This window comes from Petaurus breviceps, unplaced genomic scaffold, assembly GCF_028583685.1.
Source record: "Petaurus breviceps papuanus isolate PSGF00001 unplaced genomic scaffold, PetGlider_PUasm1.0 181, whole genome shotgun sequence".
In the NCBI taxonomy this organism is placed as follows: Eukaryota; Metazoa; Chordata; class Mammalia; order Diprotodontia; family Petauridae; genus Petaurus; species Petaurus breviceps.
Genome location: NW_027185784.1, coordinates 22779519 through 22804557, shown reverse-complemented (window position 1 = coordinate 22804557; position 25039 = coordinate 22779519). Strand labels below are relative to the sequence as shown.

The 25039-nt window shown below is 40.1% G+C and overlaps 1 protein-coding gene across 1 annotated transcript in view; it reads left to right on the top strand.

Moving 5' to 3' along the window:
* The first annotated feature begins 226 nt into the window (after positions 1-226).
* KIAA1549 (KIAA1549 ortholog) overlaps positions 227-25039 on the top strand; it is a 169923-nt gene continuing 145110 nt past the window's right edge. The window contains exon 1 of the mRNA XM_069087317.1: positions 227-536. Within this exon, the coding sequence (XP_068943418.1) occupies positions 392-536 (145 nt within the window). The 5' untranslated portion in view covers positions 227-391. The remainder of the gene's footprint in view (positions 537-25039) is intronic.

The window sequence follows — 25039 nt, the reverse complement described above, 5'->3', positions numbered from 1 at the left end:
GGCCGCAGCCACAGCCTCGTCCCTCTCTCTTTCCTCCCTGTCTCTCTCCTTCCCTCCCAGGCTCGGGCATCTCTCCCCGCCGGCGGGCGGCTGTCCGGAGGCAGGAGCGCAGGCCGGCCTGGAGGTGGTGCTCGCCGGCCCGCCTCGGCCGCTGCCAGGCTCTTCCGCGCGTTGCCCGGACAGCTGCGCTGCGCCTCCCGGAGGGGGAGGAGCGGCCGGCGGCCCGGCGAGCGGGCGCTGGGCTCTCAGCCCCCTTTCCTCGCGTCCCGTCCCCCCGCCAGCATCCCTCCCCGCGCGCCCGGCGCGCCCCGGTGTGCCGCGAGCGAGGCCGGCCCAGGAGCCCGCGGTGGGCTATGCTGGGGGCGCGTCGCTAACTTCCGAGGGCTTTGCCATGGACGGGAAGACCCGAGGCTGCATCGCCTGGGTGCCGGTGCTGGGGGGCCACGGGCCTTCCCTGCGCCTCGCCCGCCGCCCCGTGCTCTGGTTAGCTGGGCTCATGGTGCTGCTGCTGACCCTGCCGGCCTCCTGCGCAGCAGGTAAGCACCCTGAAGCAGGGCGGGAGACCCTCCCAGGTACGGTGCCACCAGGCCTTGTTTTATCACCGTGGGCTTTAGCACTCGGCTTCCCTCCCCGCCCCTTCTCCTTTATTCGGCGAGCCACCCGTTGCCTTTCCTGGGATGCACTTCCTAGCCAAACCCTTCTCCTGGGCCCAATGAATAAAGGCAGTGAAAAAAATAAATAAAACGGTCAAGAAACCGGATACTGAGCAGTCCTGCCAAAGGTCTGCAAAGCCACCCACCCTTGTTACCCATAGGGTAAGGGGCAGGTCCTCTGGTCTCGTGGCTTCACTGCAGAATATGCCCAGCCTATCCTGCAAATATACAGGCACAACGAACTAGGGAATTTATTGCCTGACCACATGAATGGTGGCATAGGAAATATTTCATGATACTTTGCCGGGAAAGGGCTAGTTCAATATGTATATTTCAAGAGGTCTTATAATTACATTGAATTTCTTGCAGCTTCCAGATACAGGGTAGCTGTATCCTCGGTGCCACAGTACACAAAGAACAGCCTACTGAAGAAGCCTTCTTAGAAAGCTCTCTGGTTATGGCCCTTTTCTTTTCTTTGTGAGAAAGAAATCGCAAATTCTTTTATTAGTACAATAGAGTGTGGAAATATTGTGATTCTTAAGTGTCAGGGCATGAAAGGAGTAAGCATTGTTTTTATAATAGAAGCAATTTAGTAACTTCATCGGCCTGGAATTGAAAGGCTTACTTTATAAAGAAGCATGTGGGTGGGTTTTTGTTAGAGAGGGAACCGAATTTATTTTATTTCTCACATGTATTGATTTGGCCCTTCTCGACTCAGGGAACGGTATTGGGCTCTGAGCTGACAGTTTAGTAATATTTCTAGGGTAAATGATTGCCATCACCCCTCTTTTCTTATGTCAGCCATGGGGTTAATTTGGGATTGGAAAGATGGAAGTAACTGACTGAATGTGGGAAGCTACAGTTTCCTAGAAGAGGACAAAAAGAGTACTAAAAGATACCCCCTTTCTACACCTTTCATGGGACCAGTGTCAAAGAACTTCTGGGTAGCTTTGGAGGGGAAACTTAAGAGAACAGGATTAAAGTTACTATCACACTACAAGGACAGAATATAATGATTCACACAATGTTAGATCAGAAAGGGACCTTAAAGATTATATAGAGTTCTAGTTGTCTTTTTATTTTATGGACGAAGCAGCTGAGGCCCAGACAAGTGAAATGACTGCTAATGTTCTACAGGTTTTCTCATTGCCCCTTTCATACACCTAAACATAAAACTTTTTTATTTTTTTTTATTATCAATTTCTTTTGTTTTGAAATCACACTTGTTTTAGAATGTGGCCCCTTTCCTCTCCCCCCCACCCCAGAGAGCCATCCCTTCTAAGAAAAATTTTAAAAGATTCAAGAAACATTAAAGGAAAACTAATGAATATATGACTGTCTGACAGTATGTCCAAAACTCCATGTCCATAGTCTCCTGGCCTGGGCAGTGAAGTTAGGGAGCTGGTTCAATTCCTAAATTTTTCTCTGGGACCAGAATCTGGCCATTATAATTGCACTGTGGGGGCTGCTAGGTGGCGAAGTGAATTAGAGCACCAGTCCAGGAGTCAGGAGGACCTAAGTTCAAATTTGACCTCAGACACAACACAAAAACTAGCTGTGTGGCCTTGGGCAAGTCACTTAACCCCAATTTCCCTGCTCTCCCCCCTCCAAAAAACAAACAAAAAAATTACACTCTGTCAGGGTTTTTTGTTCTTTCCATTTCCATTGTTGTCATTGTGTATATTATTTTTCTAGTTCTGCTATTTTGCATCAATTCAGATAAGATTTTTCCATATTTCTTTGAATTCTTTATGCCTTTCTTAGAGAAAGATAATAGTCCATTATATTTATATATGTTAGCCAATATGTTTAGTCCCACATAGACAACTCAAATCAATAGGGCTACATAACCTGTTACAATGGAATTGTTTTATTTTAAAGCAGTTTAAGTGCTTCATCAGAGCAACCCTTCTTGTGAAATAAGAAGGGAAATTTAAAGTTGTTAGGGAGGGGCAGACCAGGCTGAAGGCAGCCATTGCTTAGGTCTAGAAACCTGGTATGATAACTTAGGCAAAGTTGTTCCAGTGGTCTTCTTATTGAGTAGGTGACTGCTTCAAAGAAGGGATCCCTAAGAAAGATGACTTTTTTATGCTTAAAAAAGACACCTAAGGGCATAAGAGAGATTCCTCTCATCTCTTGCCAACAAAGGAGTACAGCCTGGTATTGATGTAGTCTAATATTTTGGATCATTTTAATTTTCTCTTAATGTCACCATGATAATACTGCTATTGAGAGGAATGGAAAAATTGCTTATTCATATTAAGAGTTTTATGAGAAGGAGCAAATAGATATCTAATATCTAATCCTTCTTATTTCTTCCACTATATATGTGTATATATGTACATATATATGTGTGTGTATATATTCAAGAAAATACTTCCTTATAAAAACCCACACATGGAACTCTATTGAACTTATTGTTAGTCAGTACCATAATATTTAGTAGTTATATGCTGCTTCTTGTTTCTTATTTTTCTGTGATCTCCCCAAATTGGTTCTAAATTCCTTTAGACCATGAACCATTTCATACCCTCCCCCCCACTTGGGTACTTCAGTGCTTAGTAAGTGCTTAGCAAATGCTCACTGTTTGAATAAAGGAGTGAACTGATATGGATACATTCATATCCCCTCTTACACTTTCCTCCTTCCCTTCATAACTTATGTACAAAGATAAATACATGAATGTGGCTAGTGGGGCAGTAAAAACTTAGGGAGTTAGCATGGCATAGAGCAGGGGTTCTTATCCTTTTTTGTGTCATGAACCCTTTTGACAGTCTAGTGAAGCCTGTGGAACCCTTTTTTAGGATAAGATTTTTAAAATGCATAATATAGCATTACAAAACAAACCAATTACATTTATATATATGTACAGGTATGCATATATATATATGTGTGTGTGTGTATACTCACATACATACATACACAAGTTCACAGACCCTAGATTAATAACCCTTGGGATGGAATGTTTGACTTGAAGTAAGGAAGATCTGGGTTCAAATTCTGACACATACTAACTGTGACTGTGGTCCAGTCACTAAATCTTTCTGTGCTTCAGTTTTTCAATCTATAAAATTGGACTGATACCTATAGTATGTCCTGAGGTTGCTGTGAGACTCATGTGAGCTAATGTATGAAAATGTATTATTTGATAATACTTTGTAGATTTTAAAGACTATACACAGCCTGTTTAATTTTCTTATTGCTCCCTCTCTGGTAGAAACACCCACCAGATCCATTACAGGTATCTTGTTTCTTGTTTTACCATAAACACAGAGAGTCGTTGCTAACATCACTGTTGTCAGTGCCCATTATTGGCCAATTTGTTGACCAACAGATTAGTATTATGTTGGTCTTGACACTTTTAAACTAGTAGTTTGTTCTTTAAGTGACTTTATTAGAAGCTTAACAACAAATCAAAAACATCTTTAAAAAGTTAATTATTAACCTTAGAGAAATAAGTGTAAAAACAAGTACAGTGGATCATTTGGAAGGCTCAACACTCTTTTTAGATACTTAATGGCTTTCAATGCAGATACTGTAGCAACTACCAGTTGACTAAACAAAACAGTTATTTAACAACAGAAGTATTACCACTGGCATAATCAGCTAGTTTGCTGATCATTAGTTGCCATTAGTTAGTCGATAACCATTAGACTCAGCACACACAAAACCCAAAGAGCAGTGGACAGATAGGTGAGAAAGCTTGTGGGTTGGTAAGGTGCCTTATTTGTAAAATGAGGGGATGGTAATAGGTGATTTCTATGGTCCCTCTCAGCTCTATGATTCTTTGAATGAGATTTTGGGGGTGACTAAGATAGAGAAACAGTACATAAGAATGAATAGTAGAAAAGGGGAATAGTTAATGAGCCACAGAATGCTAATTTACTTCTTTGCTTTAAACTAATGTTTTGTAGTGTGGATTTTTTTTTTGTATGTGAAACAAACTATTAATCTTGAGTCCTAGGTGATTGAGTTCTAATGCTTCCTAGGGAGCATTGGGAAACCCCTTTTCGTTTTAAAAGGAAGATATTTGCTCATCTGTATGAGTATCATTTGAAAAATGTCAACATCAGAATAGTAATTATTTTAGGATTAAGGTTAGGAAATTATTCTAGAAAACATTGTGGAAATTTTGGTATTCTGGTAACATACAATGAAGCAGATTTGCAATCTGAGGATCTGGGTTGAAATTCCAGCTCACTATTACTCTCCAACCTTGGGCATATAAACATGCATGTGTGTATATTAATTTTAAGTTCATTGCTGTAAGCACTCCATTTACTGATGCTTAGTGCTGCCCCTCTAGTTTTCATATATTCTGAGCCAAAGGGGAAAAATAAAATCACCTGCAGTCATCTGGGGATGGGTCTCTCTGAACTTAGCCAAATTGGTTCTTGGGTAATTATTCATCACTGGGCTTTCTACTCAAAGCCTTTTCAACTCATTAGGAACTGCCAGGGCTTATGTTCTATTGGACATAGCCCAGGGCCACTTACATACTCTGGAAAGGTATCAGAGTAAAATACAAATATTAATTACAATATTGTTTTTCTATTAGGATTGAATTTGGCTGCAAGAAGTACTTTCAGGAAATATAAACTCAGCAATTTAAAGACTATAATTTTTTTTTTTACTTCCCTAACCTATGTAGAGATGTCATATTTTTACTTCTACTTAATTTGACCTTTCTTTGTGATGAATAATTTTAGGTGAGTGTTTGTTAAAATTGTGTTTTAGTAGCATGTGCAATTTTGTATAAGTAAAACCACAGACAGTATAAGCTCACTTACTTAAAACCAATTCTAGAGAAATTGCACCTGACACCTAGCAACTCGTCTTCCCTGACAGACTGATTTTGTTAGAGCTGTAATGGAGTCATTGAAGATGATTTTCTGAGGCCTCATGAGTCTTTTGTGTTAAATTGTGCTTGTCTGGTTTTCTTGGGGGTGGGAGAGTGTTGTGTAACTGGTGTGGTGCGGAGGATTTTATTTTGAATTGCCACTCTGGTTCTCTTGGGAGCAGCTGTTGTAGTGAGTGTCAGGAAATGCCTCACTTAATCCCAAGAAGAGAACCTGAGTAGGGAATTGTTAAATGTCTCTGGAGACTGGAGTGCCACAGGTTTTGTATCACTGCCCTGGGTGATAGAGGCAGATAATTACTCTAATTATCATTACTCAAGGTTGATTTTCCCAGATAGGGAGAGCTGCAGTTCAGGTTGATCTAATTTGTATTTAAGTCATGACCATCCACCTTAGGGTTCTCATTGACGTCATCTTTTTTGAAAATAAAGAATGTTCTTATAATAGGGCCTCCTGGGTTTGCTCTTGGACAGATGTGAAGTTTGGTCACCTGACATTCTGGTACCTCACAGGGAGCACATTTAATGCAGAATTCTGCCATTCTGGCACATTCTGGGCTGAGGTTAAGTATCCTGTGGCATATGCTATTGTTAGTGATGATATCTCCGCATCCACTCTCCTTACCTGTACTTTACTGTCCATGTCTCCTTCCTTTTTCTTTTAAATTTAATTCTTTAATTTATTAATTTGTTTCCTTTTAGTTTACAGGATTCAATTCCACAATTCCTTGAATTTCACATTTTGTCCCCCTCCCCCCCCCCCCCCATGGCGTCTTATAATCAAGTATAGGATCTGTAAATACTTTCACATTATACAATGGTCAGGTTATAAGGATGGATTGTACCAGCTGGAATGAAAAATGGTAAAAAGGACATAAAATCAAATAAGAGAACGAAAAAGATCAGGTATTTTGCTTCCACCTGGATATAAATTTAGTTTTTCATTTTCTTTTTTTTTTTTAAAGCAATCAGGGTTAAGTAACTTGCTCAAGGCATGGCCAGTTATTTCTGGGTGTGGTGCTGAGTATCTGAGCCCGGATTTGATCCAGGTCATCCCGACACTGGAGCCGGTGCTCTTACTCGCTGAGCCACCTGGCCGCCCCTCTCCTTCCTTTTTCTGAAAAAGGCAATAGGGACCTGGCATAAAGTACTGGAAAGGAACTTGTAGAACAATTGGTCCAGTCAAGATTCACATAGGTTAAGTGATTTACTTAACCTTACTGACTTATCAAATGAGATGTTTGAAAAGAGCTTAGCATAGTGCCCGGCACACAGTAGGCCCTTATAAGTGCTTGTTCTCTTCCAGTTCCCAGGGTCATACAGGTAATCCGTAAAAGAGCTGAAATTCAAGCTTAGGTACTCTGCTTCCAAATCCAGTTCTAGCGTTACCATGCAACTTTGCTGAACAAAAACGACAAAATGAATAAAATCTTAGAGTGTAAATGACCACATTGTGTTCATGGAATAGTGTGATTTGCTGGTCTTTTATGGGGATTTTTTTTTCTTTTTGGAGGGGGGAAGGCAGTGCAATTGGAGTTAAGTGACTTGCCAAAGGTCATAGCGCTAGTAAGTGTTAAGTGTTTGAGGCTGGATTTGAACTCAGGTCCTTCTGACTCCATGCCCCTTTTATAGGGCTTCTTAACCTAGGTTCTTAAACCCCCCAAGGGAGCTAGAAATTTGGGTGGGGAAAGATTTCAGCTTTATTTCTTTTTTTTTTAAAGCAATCGGGGTTAAGTAACTTGCTCAAGGTTACACGGCCAGCTATTTCTGGGTGTGGTGCTGAGTGTCTGAGCCCGGGATTCGATCTGCAGGGCGTCCCAACACTGGAGCCGGTGCTCTTACTCGCTGAGCCACCTGGCCGCCCCTTTTATTTCTACTAGCCTCTGATTGAAATGTAATATTTTCTTCAAGTCCACAGGCCTCACCAGACTTCCAAGGGGGTTCGTGGCACACTAAAAATTAAGAATTTCTGATCTAAGGGGCAGTTAGGTAGCAAGGTGGATAGAGCACCAGCCCTAGAGTTAGGAGGACCTGAGTTCAAATCCAGCCTCAGACTCTTACTAGCCATGTAACCCTGGACAAGTCACTTAGCCCCATTGCCTCCAAAAAAATTTCTGTTTCGTAGGACATTTGAATATCAAATACTAGTAGAAATAGAATTGGATAAGTAACACACAGTTGGTGTTAGCATAGCTTTGAAAACCAGAGGAATTTAGATGTGATGTGGTAAAAAGCAGGGAGTTAAAGGTTTTTTTTTTTTTTTTAAGCAATTGGGGTTAAGTAACTTGCTCAAGGTTACACGGCCAGTTATTATTTCTGGGTGTGGTGCTGAGTATCTGAGCCCGGATTTGATCCAGGTCATCCCGACACTGGAGCCAGTGTTCTTACTCGCTGAGCCACCTGGCCACCCCTAAGCAATTGGGGTTAAGTAACTTGTTCAAGGTTACACGGCCAGGTGTTTCTGGGTGGGTGCTAAGTGTCTGAGCCCGGGATTCGATCTCCAGGTCTTCTCAACACTGGGGCTGGTGCTCTTACTCGCTGTGCTACCTGGCCGCCCCTGAGTTAAAGGTTTTTGAGTAGGGGAAGTGATGAGATAATGAGAATGGTAGTTAAGGCAGAGCCTCTGGACAGTATGGTATAGAATAAATTAAAGGGAAGGGAGTTGGGAGTTAGTAAGACCAGTTAGAAGACTGTTGTACTAACCCAAATGGTGACAGTAAGCAAGGGATTAGATACAAAAGGAATTTGAAGGCTGACAAGATGTTGGAGGTAAAGGAGAGAGTCAAAGATGACTCCTAAATTTTTCATCTAGGGCTTGGCAAAATGGTGGTGCCATCAACAGAAACTGAGAAATTAGGAGTGAGTTTAGTTAGGAAAAATGACTTTGGTTTTGGATGTGTTGAGTTTGACTCAATGGCAAGACATCCAAGTGGAAATAACTATCAGTATTTTTAAAAATGAACTGACCCTGGAGTCAGGAGGACCTGAGTTCAGATCCAGTTTCAGACACTTGATACTTACTAGCTGTGGGACCTTGGGCAAGTCACCCCCCCACCCCCAAGACAGAAAGAAATGAATTGGAAAAGGCAGGGATGGTGATAGCAATTAGGAAAACATTAACATAGAGATAATAATGAAGACTAGAAGAATTTCTTCAGGGAGGAAAATGTAAAGAGAGAAGAGAGGAACATCAAAGAGTCCTCCATTCCTCAAGACTTCTCTGCATCCTCATACATTCTTTCCTCCTTTCCTGTGATCACAGAAATATCCTTCCCCTTCACTAAGGTTGATTATTGAACTACCTGTGTTCCTCCAGCATTCTTCCCTCCTGCCTCTTCTGTGGCACTTTCCTATCCACCTACAAACATGTTCTAATTCTTCAATAGCTTTCTCTTGATTCTTCTACTTCATCTAGCTACTAAGTGTCACCTCTCCCTCCTCTTCATTGCTAAACCTCTTGAAAAAGTTGTCAGTACCCAGACATCCTGTTCATCACTACCCACTTGATCCTCAGATCCTTCCAATTCAGCCTCTGCCTTCACTACCATACTGAAACTGTTCTCTTAAACATTACCAGTGACTGCTAATTGTAAAACCTACAGGCCTTTTTCAGTTCTCATCTCCCTCGTCCTTTTCATATTTTGATATTGCTGACCATTCCCTGGACACTATTTCAGTTACTTTACTTCAGAGTCCTCATAACCAGTTTTTCTCCTACCTCTCTAAATGATTCTTTTGGCTCAACTGGCTCTTTGTTCTCTTCCCTTTTCCTCTTACTTTGAAATTTTTTTCTTGATATGTGTTTCTTTTTTTAAAGCAATCAGGGTTAAGTAACTTGCGCAAGGTTACACGGCCAGGTGTTTCTGAGTGGGTGCTAAGTGTCTGAGCCCGGATTCGATCCCCAGGTCATCCCGACACTGGAGCTGGTGCTCTTACTTGCTATGCTACCTGGCCGCCCCTCTTGATATGTTTTATATCACTTCTGTTTCCCCCTTTGTCCCCACTTGGTACCAGTAGAGCCATCTCATAACAAAGAATTAGAGAAGGAAAAAAAGAAAAGAAGAGAAAAAAAACAGTAAAACCAATCAACACATCAATAAAATCTGATATTAATTTTGTTTACACTTGAGGATTCCCTCCCCTCCTCCCCCAATGTCAGGGAGCGGAAGGGGGAGGTGTTTTCTTATATCTCTTCTTTGGGGCCAGTCCTGTTCTTTGTAATTTTGAAACATTTATTTTCTGTTGTTTTGTTGTTCTTTTCAAATACTTTGTAGTCATTGTGTATACCTGTTTCTTCCTCTTGATGTTCCCCAAGGGCCTGTCCCTGTCTTTATCCCTTTTTTCTTTACCTTCTTTACATTGGCAATCTCATCTACTCCCATGGCTTTCACTACCAAATCTATACAGATGATTTCCAGTTCTCTTAATTTAATTCTGACTTTTCTATGTCCTAGATCGTAACTCTAGATCCTACATCAACTATCAGAAGAAATTTCAGACTCACCTGATTCAAAACTGAGCTTTATTCTCTAAATCTGCTCCTCTATTTTTTTCTGTCCATGGCACTATCATTCACTTACTCTCTCATGTTCAATCCTTTGGAAGTGACTTTTGACTCTTTACTCTTCTGTACCTTTCTCCCTTGAATACATCCCACATCCTTCTGCTATTACTCATATTGTTTAAGCCTAGAAAGTTCATTTTCCATCTCTTCATCATTCTTTAAAGCCCAATTCAAATGCCATCTTCTCCATGAAGCTTTCTCTGATTCCTTCCTCCTCACATGCTTTCTTTTATCACTCCTGTAATGTTGTCATGAAAGGTTTTGTGCCCTTTCCTCTCCCCCACTAGAATGTAAGTTCTATGAGGTCAGGGATTATGTCTTATCTAAACTTTGTACCACCCCCAGAACATAGTAGCACAAAGTAGAAGCTTAATAAATGTTGGCTGAATGAATGGATAAGTGGATGACTAAAACCTTGGGAAATGACCACAGGAGTAAGAAGAGGAAGAGGAATTGGTAAAGGAAGTTGAGAAAAATGAAAAGTAGATGGAAGACAGGGTTGTTATCAGAAAGAACCAGCATATATATAGCAGCTACATCTTCATCTCCATTGTATTTGTGGATTTAGGCCTGCCTGTACACTTAACCCAGTTCTTGCCCTTAGAGGTAGGTACATATAGAATTTCTTGCAGAGACAACCTGAGGCTCAGTATCAAAGTACTTTTTGGTCCCTGTGCTCTGGCTTAGCATTTTTGACCTGGTTGCTGAGTCCTTATTCCAGAATTTCTGTGTGGACTCTTGGTATTAGAATTTGCTTATTAGAAGTTGCTGTGCCTTGCCATTGCTTAGTTCAATTAGATTGCATAATGACCTGCTCCCTCTTGAAGATTCCAGGTAAGCTGCTTTGGGATGGGCTCTTGCCACATGGAAGGCTCAGAAAAGTGCAGAAGCAGATGCAGGAAACAGTTTTAGTGATCAGAATGAGGGAAGGGATAGTCTTGCTGGTCAAGCTATATCTGGAGGATTTGAGCACACACAGTTGAGGCGAGACATCTACAAGTTGGAGTGTGTCTGCTAGAGAAGGATAACCAGCTGGGGAGGGACCTGGAAAAGCAAAGTCTGCATGGCTCATTTGAAGGAACCGCACTTCTGTAACTTCGAAAAGACAAAAGCTTATGGGGGCAATGTGATAGTTTTCTCCAAATATTGGAATGGTTGTCATTTGGGGGAGAGAGAAGGGGGATTTATGCTCCTTTGCCCAAGAGGGAAGTTCTAGGAGCAGTGGGTAAAGTTGTTTTCTACTTAATATAAGGAAAAACTTCAACTTGATATAAGGAAAAAAAATAGATCTATCTAAAAGTGGAATGGGTTTCCTTATAAGTTGGTGAGTTCCCCATAATTGAAGGTCTTCAAATGGAGACAGGATGACCTCTTGTTGGGAGCAGTTAGGTGATACAGTGGGTAAGAACAATAATTTGGAGTTGGAAAGACCCGAGTTCAAATCCAGCTTCAGATACTAGCTGTGTGATCCTGGTCAAGTCACTTTAACCTCTGTGTGCCTCAGTTGCCTCAACTGTAAAATGGGGATAATAATAGCACCTATCTCACTGGGTTGTTGTGGGGGAAATCAAATGACATAATATATGTACAGTACTTTGCAAACCTTAAAGTGCACTATAAATTCAAGCAAATAAATGTTGGAAAGGGGATTCCTGTTCAGCTATGGGGCATTCCTGTTCAGCTACAGGCTGGACTCGATGATGACTCCCAGAGTTCTTTCCAATTTTAAGAGTGTATGGTTAAGTTGTGATATAATCTCATAATTCTGTTTTCTTTTTCTTGTCCCTGTACTTTCAGTTCTTATAGATTTTATAGCTTCTGTCCATTTACTTTGGAACACCTTCCAAAAACACATGGAATCTGCCACATAGAAAGCTCAGAAAAGTGCAGGAGCAGATGCCAGAAATGGTTTTTAGTGCTCAGAATGGGTGAAGTAACAGTCTCACTGGTCAAAGCATATCTGTTTGTTTCCTTTTTTGAGATATTAAAAAAAAACCTTACTGACACACTGTTGCCCATTATGCCACTGACCCTGAACCTATTCCTAAAAGCTGTGCTTTTTCTATTGTTTGTTTTTCTACTTTGTTGCAGCATTGACCATCATTTGAATTTTTCTGGCTCTGGTTCCTTTTTTTTTTTTAACCAGATACCCCTTAAACAACCAGTGGGGACACCTGGCCTATTGCCTAATTGGATATTTGGCAGTTGGAACTTGGGCTCCTTTCTTGACTTAACCTCTTTCTTTGATGCCTGACTGTTCAGTCAAGCCTTGATTAACTGTCCAAACCCTTGATCTCTGACTTACTTCTGATTTATTAAAAATAATTTTGTGCTCTCCATCTCTTGACTTATATACTCCTGTTTTTTTTTCCTTCTCTCCAAAAATCTCTGTTCTGTTGCTGTACATACTCTGGTGTGAAAATCTGTCATAGAAGTCAAGAGATGAAGAGCATTTGGGGAAAAGGCAGCCATCACCATGAAATACAGTTGATAAGTCAAGGGAAATGGAGACAGAGAAGTGTCCTTTAAATTTGGTGGTGATCACTGAGGAGAGCAGTCTGTACCACTGGGTCAAGAAATATCATGTAGTGAGAAATGAAGTGAGCAGACACAGACCAGCCACAGAATAATAAGGATTTCAGAGACCATCTAGTCAAATCTTTTTGCAGATAGAGAAACTGAGACCCAGAGAGGGAAGTGACTTGTTCAGTGTGGTTAGTTAGAATGTGGTTATTGGGTTATTTCTGTTCCTCACCCCCACCCTGAAGGGATTAATACTGTCAACCTAATCAAGTCTAAATAGCAAGTCTTCAGAAGCCTTTCCCCTTGCTGCTACTTATGGAATGCTGTTCTTGTTTGAGAAATTTTATAGTAAGAGAAAGGAGAGAAGTAGATGGTGGCCTGGGGAGAGAAGGAGGAAGGAAGGGTACAGGGTCAAGTGAAAGTTTTTTCAGGATGGGGGGAGATATTTGAAAGCAGAGGGAAGGGTCCTGTTAAGAGAAAGGGATCAAAGATATTGGAAAGAGGGCAGATAAATAGGTTACACAAGGGTCCAGAAGAGATAGGAGCAAGGACACAGGTACAGAAGTTAGTTTTAGAGGCAAAGAAGAACACTTTTTCATTTTGGACTAAAATAAAGATGAAAAAATAGGTGGTAAGAAGAGATAAGAATAAATCTGGGAATTCAGGCAATATGACTTTGATCTCAGTGGTGTGGGTGAGGTAAGAGAAGGTCTGGAACAGCTGATGTGATACCGCTATGAAATGAAAGCATTGCCAGTCCTGGCTGGAGTCCAGTTGAAACTGAGTTTGTAGGGAGCCAGGTTTTTTTTTTTATGGTTTTGCTTATTTCTCTAGAAATCTGAAGGTAAGAAGGACAAGCAGAGAACACAAATGATGGTGATGATCCAGGGTGGTACATTGACCCAGTGGAATGTCAGTGTGAGACATGGGGAGTGATGAGCACAGCCTTTGAAGTGACTAATGATCATGGTGTCCAGATTGAGGAGGGAGTCAGATTGGGACCTCTCAAACGTCAGTAGAAAAAGTGGAGTGGTTGGGGATTCCACTGTGGGCCAAGGACTCATACCACAGGTGGACGTGAGCAAGTAACAGACAAAAAGGCTGAGCAGTACATGAAGGAGAGTGCCTCCCTAGTATTCTTGAAATTGATCAAGACTTTGAGCAGCTAGGTGGCACAGTGAATAGTGCACTGGCCCTGGAGTCAGGAGGACCTGAGTTCAAATTTGGCCTCAGACACTTAACACAAAAACTAGCCATGTGACCTTGGGCAAGTCACTTAACCCCAATTGCCCTCCAAAAAAACAAAAGAGTACTACAAATATTTGGGGTGGCTAGGTGGCAAAGTGATTAGAGCATGGGCCCTGGAGTAGGGAGGACCTGAGTTCAAGTCCAGCCTCAGACACTTTGACACACTTACTAGCTGTGTGACTTTGGGCAAATCACTTAACCCCAATTGTCCTCCAAAAAGCAAAAAAAGAAATTGATCAAGATCTGAGGGTGGCTGACTTAAAGAATTCATAAATAGGAGTGGCCTGCATGCCCAATGGTTTACCTGGTTTTGTTCTGCCATTTTTTAAAATAAAAATTTCTGTGTTTATTTCTACCTCTAGTAACAAAGATTTTTGGCAATAAAGCATTTCATTGCAGCCCGTCTTCTTCCTTAATATAAAAGATTATGTATGATTTCAGAGTTAGATTGTATCAGAAGACCCAAAGATCTTTAGTGATGGGTAATTTTGTATTTGCTAAGGGAAAAAAAAGACTTGTATGGTATAGACTTTGGTAGAAAACTAGCCTGGCACAGAGTAAGTTCTTGATAAATATCTGCTGATTGATTTATTGATTGACCAATTAATTGACTGAAGCTTAATATTGAGGTATAATATAGACCAAATTTCAGATGACAGCAGCTGGTTTAGACCCTGCAGCTGAAGAAAGGATTATCTGTTAGAATGTTGAAATAGCACAGTGTATCACTCTCAAGTTCTTTTTTTTTTGTTGGAGGGGGGAAGGCAGGGCAATTGAGGTTAAGTGACTTGTCCAAGGTCACACTGCTAGTAAGTGTTAAGTGTCTGAGGTTGGATTTGAACTCAGATCCTCCTGATTGCAGGGCCAGTGCTCTATTCACTGCTCCACCTAGCTGCCCCCACTCTCAAGTTCTAAGTCATGAAATGAAACGAGTTGTTCAATATCCAGTAATACAGTAATAATGATATATGAATTTGGGGGGTGAAAAAAGGAGGCATTGTAGTCAACGGGTAGGGGACCCACAGCCTCAAGGCCACATGTGGCCCTCTAGGTCTTCAAGTGCACCCTTTGACTGAATCCAAACTTCACAGAACAAATCCTCTTAATAAAAGAGGATTTGTTCTGTAAAACTTGGACTCAGTCAAAAGTCTGAGCCCAAGGACCTAGAAGGCCCTATGTAGACTTTAGGCTACAGGTTCCCCATCCCTGAGTTAGGAGATTTTGGACAAATTTTTTTTTTTTACCTTTCTGGGCTTCAGTTTCCTAATCTATAAAATATAAGGGTCTAATTAGGTTATCTCTAACACTTCTCTGTAAGCCCCAAGATACTGTGACTATAGATTGCCTCAAAAGGATGTGAATACTAGTAAGCCTATATCTATATATCAATCTATAAGTAATTGGAGAACTTGTGTAAGAAGGTGTTGGAGTTAATGCCAGTATATAATATTATTAATAATGCATCATTGGCATGTAAAATAACTGTGCTTTTCGCCTCTTATATTTCTTTCCTTGGCTTAAAGGTTTTATCTACAGTAGCAGTTTTCAAATATTTTGGTCTCAGAACTCTTTACATTCTTAAAAATTTATTGAGGTCCCTCCAAGTTTTTATTTCCATGATTGTATCTTTCATTATTTACTGTATTAGAAATTAAAATGTCTTATTATTAAGAAAATAGTTTTGACCTCAAGGACCACCCCTTTTAAAAGGGTCTCTGGATACTCTTTCTCATTCCCCCTTCTTTGGACCACATTTTGAGATCAGTTGGTCTATAGGATGCCAACTGACAGAAGGGGTCCTGAAAAAGTAGGTTGGACCAGTTAGCATGGATTAACTTGATACCTTACTAGTTTAACCTTTCCCAAGTGGTGTTAGTCAACTGAATGTCTTCATCCTGACCCTTTGATTCTGGCTTCTTAAAGACTCCTTATTCTATTTGTCTTGGCTCTGTTCAGTCATATATGTAATCTGATGGGCTCCTGGCCCTTATTAAATGACAGGGAGTTTATAGCCTGTGGATAGCTGTTTCTTCATTGCTTCTTTCTGAGTTTCTGTCTTGTTTTGTTTGGGTCTGCTCTTGGAGCACCCCATGAAATCCTTAATCTCTTCTCTTTTTTGGATGCTTGAACTGGCTTTGAAACCAGGTGGTGATTTGAAAGAATGTCAGTGCTCTTGGGGAGCTTTCAGGGGAAAAAACTTCAAATCTCTTAAACAAAGACAGGTGAGTTAACTTCAAGGGGAATCAGGAAAAGCACACCAGAGAGATGCCACCAGAAAAGGCCTTGCTGGTTTCCCACCAATATAGGGAGTGTCCAGGAAGTCCAGCAGGCCATCCAAGTTGGTTTTTGGTTTCCTACCTTATTGATGAACACAAAATGAGTTGTTACTGAAACATGGGTTTTATGGTATGGTTTTATGGTATGAGCAGTTAAAGACATCATATAAACAAGGGGAAGAGGGACCTTTTTTCTATTGAAGCTCTGTATTGGGGTCCGAGGGAGGTGAGGATTGGCGGGGGGGAGGAGGAAAGCAGTTGAGGACCACAAAGGAAAAGCAACTTACTATAGTTTCAGTTTTGAGTTTGGGAAAATGTCTGACTCACTTAAAATATTTCAAGATTTTGTTTTAATGTATCTGACAAACCTAAACAAACATACCATCAACAAAAAAAATATTACCTAAAAATGGTTTAGGTTCCCTGTACTACTTCCACAGTCTCAATTCCTCTTGTGCTATCAACCAACATCTCCCAAATCAATAATCCTTTTCTTACAACTCCTGCCTCTTGAAACTAATCAATCTGACTGGCTTCTGTCCCATGGATTCAGAGGAATCTTGGGTGACCTAATTTAATCCACATTGGAACATCATTTTACTCCCTACAAATCTCTCCCAGCCAAAATATTTTCATTCATTCAGTCTACACTTATTAAGTGCCTACTATGTGCCACTTACTGTGATTAAACACTTCCCTCCTGTTGCCAGTGGCGTCCAAACTTTTTTGATAATATTCCCTTACCAGTAAAAGATGTTTGAGCATTCATCCATATGTGTATGTCTTATTTAAAATAAATTATATACATATGAATATTTTAATAATTATATATATTTAAAAACTTACATAAAGTAGAAATTAAAGAGAATGAGATAAAGATGAAATAATATTTGATACTAGCCACTGGAGTTCATAGAGTCAGGGAATGAGTTGGTCAGACTTGAACATTAAGAAAATTGCTTTGACTGCTATGATGGAAGGATCAGTTAAGGGTGAGAGTTGAGGTAGGGAGATCAATTACAAGACCCAGACAAGAGGTGATGAGGACCTGCCCTGGTATGGTATGTGTGTGTATAGAGAGAAGGGGATAGATGTGAGAGAGGTGAAAGGTAGAACCAGTAAGTTTTGTCAGCTGATTGAATAGGTGGATGTTGGGTGAGGGAAAGCCGGAATCTGTAGATGACACTAAGTGGTCTGGGCTGGGCCTCTCTCAGGCCAGTCCCCTGGTCATCTGGATTCCATATTAGAACACAATGAGATGCTTGTAAGTTATTCAACAGTTAACAAAAGGAAATTTACTTAGATCAGGAGAAAGATATTAAACAGGGATAGGCATTGAGGACTCCTTGAATTAATTCAGCTGAGGGAAGCTGCTTCACTTGAGTTGCCACTAGCCAAGTATTGGAGTGCCCCTGGAGCCCCTGGTGGCTGCTTTGCAATCAGGAGACCAGGCAGTGATGTCAGGTGCTTGAACCTTTAGTCTTCTGCATCATCTAAGACACTTACCTTTCAATACCTTTTATGGAAAAAATTTGCCTAATTTGCCTGGAAGTGGAGGTTAGGATATTTCGCTTACCACCCCAAGGTTGTGAGAACCTAGTTGACTTAGAGCATGGTGATACCCTTGACCACTATAGGGAAGTTGGGAAGAAAAGTGGGTTGGGGGCTGGTGGTAGGGTAATTGTATCTGAAATTCAGATGATAATACAATACCAAGAAAGGCCTGGAGTCAAGAAGACTCTTCCTGAGTTCAAATGTGACCTCAGATACTTATTGGCTGTGTGACCTTAGGCAAGTCATTTAACCCAGTTTGCCTCAATTTCCTCATCTGTAAATTTAATTGAAGAAGAAAATGGCAAACCACCTGTGTCTTTGCCAAGAAAACCCCAAATGGGGTTATGAAGAATTGGACATGACTGAAATAACTAAACTACAACACATAACATAAAAAAGATGGAGTATAAAATGAGACATGTAAAACTCCTGATTTGGCTTAAATGTGTTTCCTCTGTGTGACCCTGGGCATATCACCAAACCTCAGTTTCCTCTTCTGCAAGATGGGGATATTAATAGCATCTACTTCTCAGGGTTGTTGTGAGCATCAAAATATACAACATGAAAAGTACTTTTCAAACCTTAATACCCTATAGAAATGCTGTTATTATAGCATAGCTACTTTTTCTACTAGAAAATGAAATAAAAGTTTTTAGTACTGGCTACTGATTTCCATATCATAATAACAACTTAAAAATCCTTTCCTTTGTTTTGGTTTGGAGAGTATTTAAAACAAATAACATAGCAGTGTCTTGCTTTAAAATATAGTTTCCTTTCAAGAATCTGTATGTGAAGATTTTTTTTTTACATAAAGGAAAATTAGACTTTAATTTCTCTTCCATTTATTTCCCCTCCCTACACTTTAAATTTTAATGTGGACATATATTTATATGTCTGAAATGTGACTGCCACTTTTTGGCTATGTAGTTTTAGCCAAATCATTTTATCTTACTAGGCTTCAGTTTTTTCATCTTTAAAATAAATGGGGGGGTTGGGAATGATGCTAGATAACATCCTCTGAGCTTTATTTTTCCTATCTTTATTGGTAAAATTTCCGACTTTGTGTTAGAATATGTTTTCTATAATCTAGTAGACTCTATATACTTGAAGAAAGCAAAATTACATGAAAAATTTCTGTCTCAGATTCCTAAGGATATGTAATTACTTATTAATGCTTAGCTTTAAAACTATTTGTGTGGTTTTTTTTTTTTGGAGGGGGGAAGTCAGGGCAATTGGGGTTAAGGGACTTGCCCAAGGTCACATGGCTAGTATGTGTTAAGTGTCTGAGGTCGGATTTGAACTCAGGTCCTCCTGACTCCAGGGCCAGTGCTCTATTCACTGTGCCACCTAGCTGCCCCCTGATATTTACATGTTTAAAAATGTTTCTAGATCTTTAAAAAACCCTTTTAGTTAATGCAGTGACCAACCATGATTCCAGAGGATTGATAATAAAGCTTGCTACTCATCTTTTGTCAGAGAAGTGATGGTCTCACGATATAGAATAAAAGTACATTTTCAGGAACATACAGTGTGGGAAATTTTATTTAACTGAGTACATTTGTTACGAGGGTTTTTTTTTTTCCATTGGGGGTGGAAGAGAGGACATGGATAAGGATAAAATAGCAAAACAAAAACAAGAAGAGACCAGAAGGTTATAAGAAGGCCAAGGAAGCAGACCAACTTTAAAACTATCATTTGATTTTATTATATACTTTTAAAAGATCAGACTTTATATAATAGAGACCTGCAGTTTCAAATAAAACTTTTTGTGTGATACCCATTGTATTTGATGTTAGATAAGGTCTGAGTAAAAATAAAATCAGTTTTAAAAGCCCAATAGATTCCCTCTCTCTCTGTAAGTATACTACTGAATTTTTATTAATTATTCTGATTAGGAAAAAGGTTGATATAAGTTAGTGAGAAGTCTGAATAAAGAATTTTTAAAAAGAAATATAGCTTAACTACTCTCAGTTACTTGCTGTCTTCAGCTAAAATGTATAAATCTCTGCTGATATCCTAGTCTTATACCTCCTTGGGTTCTGGGAAGTTCCCTGAGCAGAGGGCAAGCTCTGGAAGGTTCTACCAACGTGGAAGGGTTTGGGGAGGAGTCTGGGAATAGATTATATGCTTTTTATCAATGGCCAACTGATGAATGTTCCTAGTTGTGTTTTAACCAACGGTTGGATTAGAATTATATGATCTCTTCCAATTTTAAGATTCCATGATATATAATGAATCCGTTTATGGACTAACTGACTTTATTTGGTTCATTGGCCACAATCTCCACTCTTGAAACTGCCTAGGTGTCTCGCAAAAAAAATTTTTTTTCTCCCTACAAGGGAGTATGGGAAGTGAATGGGGCTGTCATAAATCCATCATCATGGCAGGAAAATTGATTCAGCATGCTGATGCTAGGTCTATGGTTTTTTCCTCCATCTACCTTTTACCGATTGGTCCTACCTCTGTTGTCTGGAGCTGCCCAGAATCCCTTTAATCTCTCTTTTACATGACTGCCCTTCAGAAACTGGAAAACTGCTGTTGTATTCCCCTTAAGTCCTCTTCAGGATAACCATCTTTCAACTTATCATTCTGTATGCTGCATTGTCAAATCGCCTTATCATCCTGTTAACCCCCTTCTGAACAACACGTTTCAGCTTGTAAAGATCTTTCCCAGTATGTGGCAATTAGAGCTAAAGGCCAGCTAGATGGTACCGTGGATAGAGTACAAATAGAGTACAGGTGGTGGATAGAGTACAGGATCTAGAGTTCAAATCCTCCCTTAGACAGCAGCTCGATAAGTCACTTGATTACAGTTTACCTCAGTTTCTTCATCTGCAAAAATGGACATCATAACAGATTATGTCTCCCTCAAGATTGTTGTGTGGATTAAATGAGATATTTTTTATAAAGTGCTTTGCAAACTTTAAGGTGCTATATAAATGTTAGCTATTATCCTTATTGTCATTAAAACCAAACATTGTATTCAAGATGTGGTCTAACAAGGGTCTAGACCTGCTGGAGTGGAATGAGCAGTGAATTTAGAGTCAGAGGACCTAGATTTGTTCTTTACTACCTTGTGTGACTTTGAGCAAATACATCACAACTTTTGCCTTTTTTTTTTGGAGGGGGGAGGGCAGGGCAATTGGAGTTAAGTGACTTGCCCAAGGTTACACGGCTAGCAAGTGTTAAGTGTCTGAGGCTGGATTTGAACTCAGGTCCTCCTGACTCCAGGGCTGGTGCTCTATTCACTGTGCCACTTAGCTGCCCCAAATCACAATTTTTTTGAACCTCAAGTTTCCTTCTCTGTGTAATGAAGGAGCCAGATAAGATGGTCTCTGAAGCAAAGGTAGCAAACTCAGGGCCACCACATGGGCCCCCCAGTGCTCCCATTCCTTCATCTCCACCTTCTCTGACCCTATTGCTTTCTTTATTCTGGACACAATTCTTCTGTTAATGAAGCAAAAACTTACATGATCTTTTGGGGCTACTGTATCATGCTGTTGACTCATATTAGATATTCTCACCTAGCTTGTCTACTTTATCCTGTGTTTGTGCATTTGATTTTTTGGACCTAAGGGCAAGACTTTTGAAACATTTTATTAAATTTCAATTTATTAGATTTAGTCCTTTGTTCCAACCTGTAGATCTTTTTGGATCCCTATTCTGGCTTCTAATATTTAGCTGTCCTTCCCTCTGTGTCCATCATCCATTTTGCTCTCATCCTTTTCTACCTTCTCTCCCTATAAAGTATATAGTCTGGAAGAATCAGAAGCAGGAATGACCGGACACTATTCACCTGGTTTGATATTAGCCCTTGCTTTGACAGGCAGGTTATTGTTCTGTGGCAATGTGCTCTGCAGAGACATTATAGTATAGTAGTGGAAGGTACCCTGGATTTAAGAGTCAGAAGGGCTCCCGAGTCAAACCCTGACTTTGATATTTACTTATTTGTGTGATTTTTGGATAAATTGCTTAACCTCTTTGAGCCTCAGTTTCTTCATTTGCAAAAATATGGATTGTAATAATTTCTGTAGTACTAGCCTCACAGGGTTGTTGTGAAGAATATGTGAGATGGCATATATAAAGTGCTTTGCAAACCTTAAATCACTATATAAATTTCAGCTATTATGATTATTATCACAGCACCTGGTAGCACCTTTCCCAAACTTTTGCAGTTCTTTCTTTTTTCCACTATTATCTGGGTGCATGAGTTGGTGTGATTCCTGTCCATTTGTGTTTGTGTCTCAGGAGTGGGTTTTTTTTTTTTTTTGCTATTTTTCCTGGGAGAACAGGACTCTGCAAGGGATCAGTTGATATGTAGTTTTCTTTTGGATATTGGGTGTTAGTCTGAGTTAGTGATAAAGATCATGGTGAAATTTGGTTGCCCGGAGAAGTTCATCAATATTGTATGCCAGTTTCATGATGGCATTCTTGCACAGGTTCTGGATAATGGATGATTCTCTTGAGCTTTCCCAGTCACCGATTGAATGAAGCAGGGCTATGTACTTGTTCTCATGAACGATGTTTTTAGCAATGTTGTCCTATGCCTTCAATGAGGATGAAAATGACATCAAGGTCAGCCACTGCACTGACAGTAAATTATTTAACTTGAAAAGGCTAAAAGCCAAGACTAAAGTGGAGGGAGAGTTGGTGCATGATTTTTTGTTTGAAGATGATTGTGCTCTCACTCCAGCCTCTGAGGCTGAGAGGCAAGAGAGTATGGATCGATTCTCTGCTGTTTGTGCTAATTTTGGCCTGATAATTAACACCAAGAAAACAGAGGTTCTCTACCAGCCAGCACCACACATTCATACATGGAACTATCAGTTACAGCATATGGACAAGTTTTGAATGCTTTGGATAAGTTAACTTACTTTGGCAATGTACTTTCGTGGGATGTATATATAGATAATGGGATTGATGCATACATTGCCAGAGCTAGTTCAGTGTTTGGGAGGTTCTGAAGGAAAGTGTGGGAGAGAAGAGGTGTTAGACTGCCTACCAAACGGAAGGTCTACAGAGCATTGTGCTAACCTCATTGTTGTATGCCTGTGATACCTGGACACTATTCCAGCACCATGCCAAAAACCCAAATGACTTCCACTTGAATTGTCCTAGGAAGATTCTGAAGATCTCTTGGCAAGATAAAGTACTGGACACTGCGGTCCATTCTTGAGCTAAGCTGCCAAGCATTCAAACTCTCCCGCAGAGAGTACAACTCTGATGGGCTGGGCATATTGTTTTAGTGCCAAAGGTACATTTGCCTAAAAGACTATGGAGAACTCACACAAGGGAAGTGCTCACATAGAAGAAACTGTACAAAAATAATCTGAAGGTCTCTCTGAAGAACTTTGGAATTGATTGTGAGACATGGGAGACACTGGCACAGGATCACCCAGCATGGTGTGTCTTTACCAGAGAAGGCGCTATGCTCTATCAGCAAAGCAAAATTGCAGTAGCTCAAAAGAAACATGAGATGCACAAATTTAGAAACATCCACTCTAAATATTTGTATAGACTCTTTGTGCCTGGCCTGTGGTAGACACTTCTGAGCTCCTGTTGGTCTTGTTAGCCACAGTTGGACACATTGTACCTTGACCTTGACCTAGTGATGTACTTTTGGTCCTCTTTAAGCACAAAAGACAACAACCAACCAGGACCTAGTCTGAGCCAGTGATAAAGGGATTATATCAAGTTGCTGATGAAAGCTGGGTCTAGTCTAGGCCAAGTTGTCCTTTTTTTTCTAAGAGAAGAACTTTTAGCTGCTGCTCCCTCCCTAACTTCTAATATAGCACTGAGGGAGAAAGACTTTTCATAAGAAAGTGATTGCATTCATGATGTAGAATATCAAAAGAGATTCGTTTGTATCTTGTTCTTTTTGGGCCTCTTTTCACTTTTTATAATGCTAGGTGGCATGCTCCAGGAGGACAGAGACTATTTATTTTAAAATATATGTATAGATTCACACACATTTCTTTTTTTTTAATGGATTCATTTTGTTTTAAAACCAGTTGTTTCCTATTGTGTACTCCTATTAATCCCTTGGGGCAGCTAGGATAGAGTGCTGCACCCAGAGTCAGGAAGACTCATCTTCCTGACTTCAGATCTGGCCTCAGACACTAGCTCTGTGACACCAGACAAGTCACTTGGCCCTGTTGGCCTCAGTTCCTCATCTGGAGAAAACCACTCCATTATCTTTGCCAGGAAAACCTCAATGGGATCATGAGGAGTTGGACATGACTGAAATGATTGATCCCTCCCTTGAAACAAACAAACAAAAAAAAACAGCTGAGCAAAACTACTTGATAAAGCAGTGATGTCTGACAGTGTACACATTTGTCATGGATAATTCCTCACCTCTACTGAGAGAAAGTATATGAATTTCAATTTTTGCCTTTAAGTGTTGTCTTCATTTATATTACTGAAGTCATCACGTATATTATTTTCTTGGTTCTACTTTCTTTGTTCTGCATCAGTTCATGTAAGCCTTCCCATGTCTCTCTGAATTCCTCTTATTGTTTGTTTCTTATGACACATTACATTTATATACCATGCTATAATCTCATGTGCATCATTAATTCCTCTTCTCTACTGTGTCCTTCCCCAAAGACTATACATATGCTAGGAGTCTGGCAGTAAAAAGGAAGAAGAGAAATAAGAAGATAGTTTTGAGTAATAGTTATGGTAAAGGAAGGATTTTTTGTTTTTTAAAAAATAAAGGTATAGGGAACCATATCTTCTTCATCTCAGTATCTTTTGCAGCTTCTAGCACAGTATTTTGTAAGTAGGTCTTCCAAAACTGTTTGTTAAACATATGATTCTTTTTACTTTTCCTGATTGTTATTTACATTCATGATTCATAGTGGTCATATTGATTAGTTTAAATAGCCTGGCCTAAATGGATACATGAGTGAATGAACCTATATTAATGATACTTTAATAAAACTGTTTGATAAAATGCACTATAATATTTATAAAGGTAATTCAATAAAAATAATTTCATGAAGTACATTTGAACCCTTGGTTATTCTGCAGAAATCTACTTTTCTCTAAAAAGGTAATTTGTCCATCTGTGACACTGGGTCCAGTTTTCTACTTCCAGGAAAAGAAACACAGCTGTAGCCATCTCACATCTAATCTCACTGTAGGGTTTATTAATAGGATGCCATTCCCTAGAGGGATGCAAACCACAGAGAAAAGGTTTCAAGGAGACATATGCCACTTAACTACTATCCTTGGGTCCCAGCCTTCTTTTGCTGGAATCTGGGAAATGAACCTAGTTATAATTGCAATCCAAGAAATCTGCTCTGTCCAGAAATAGAGGCTGCTTCAGAGTGAGCCAAGGAAGTCTCTGGGGTTTTAT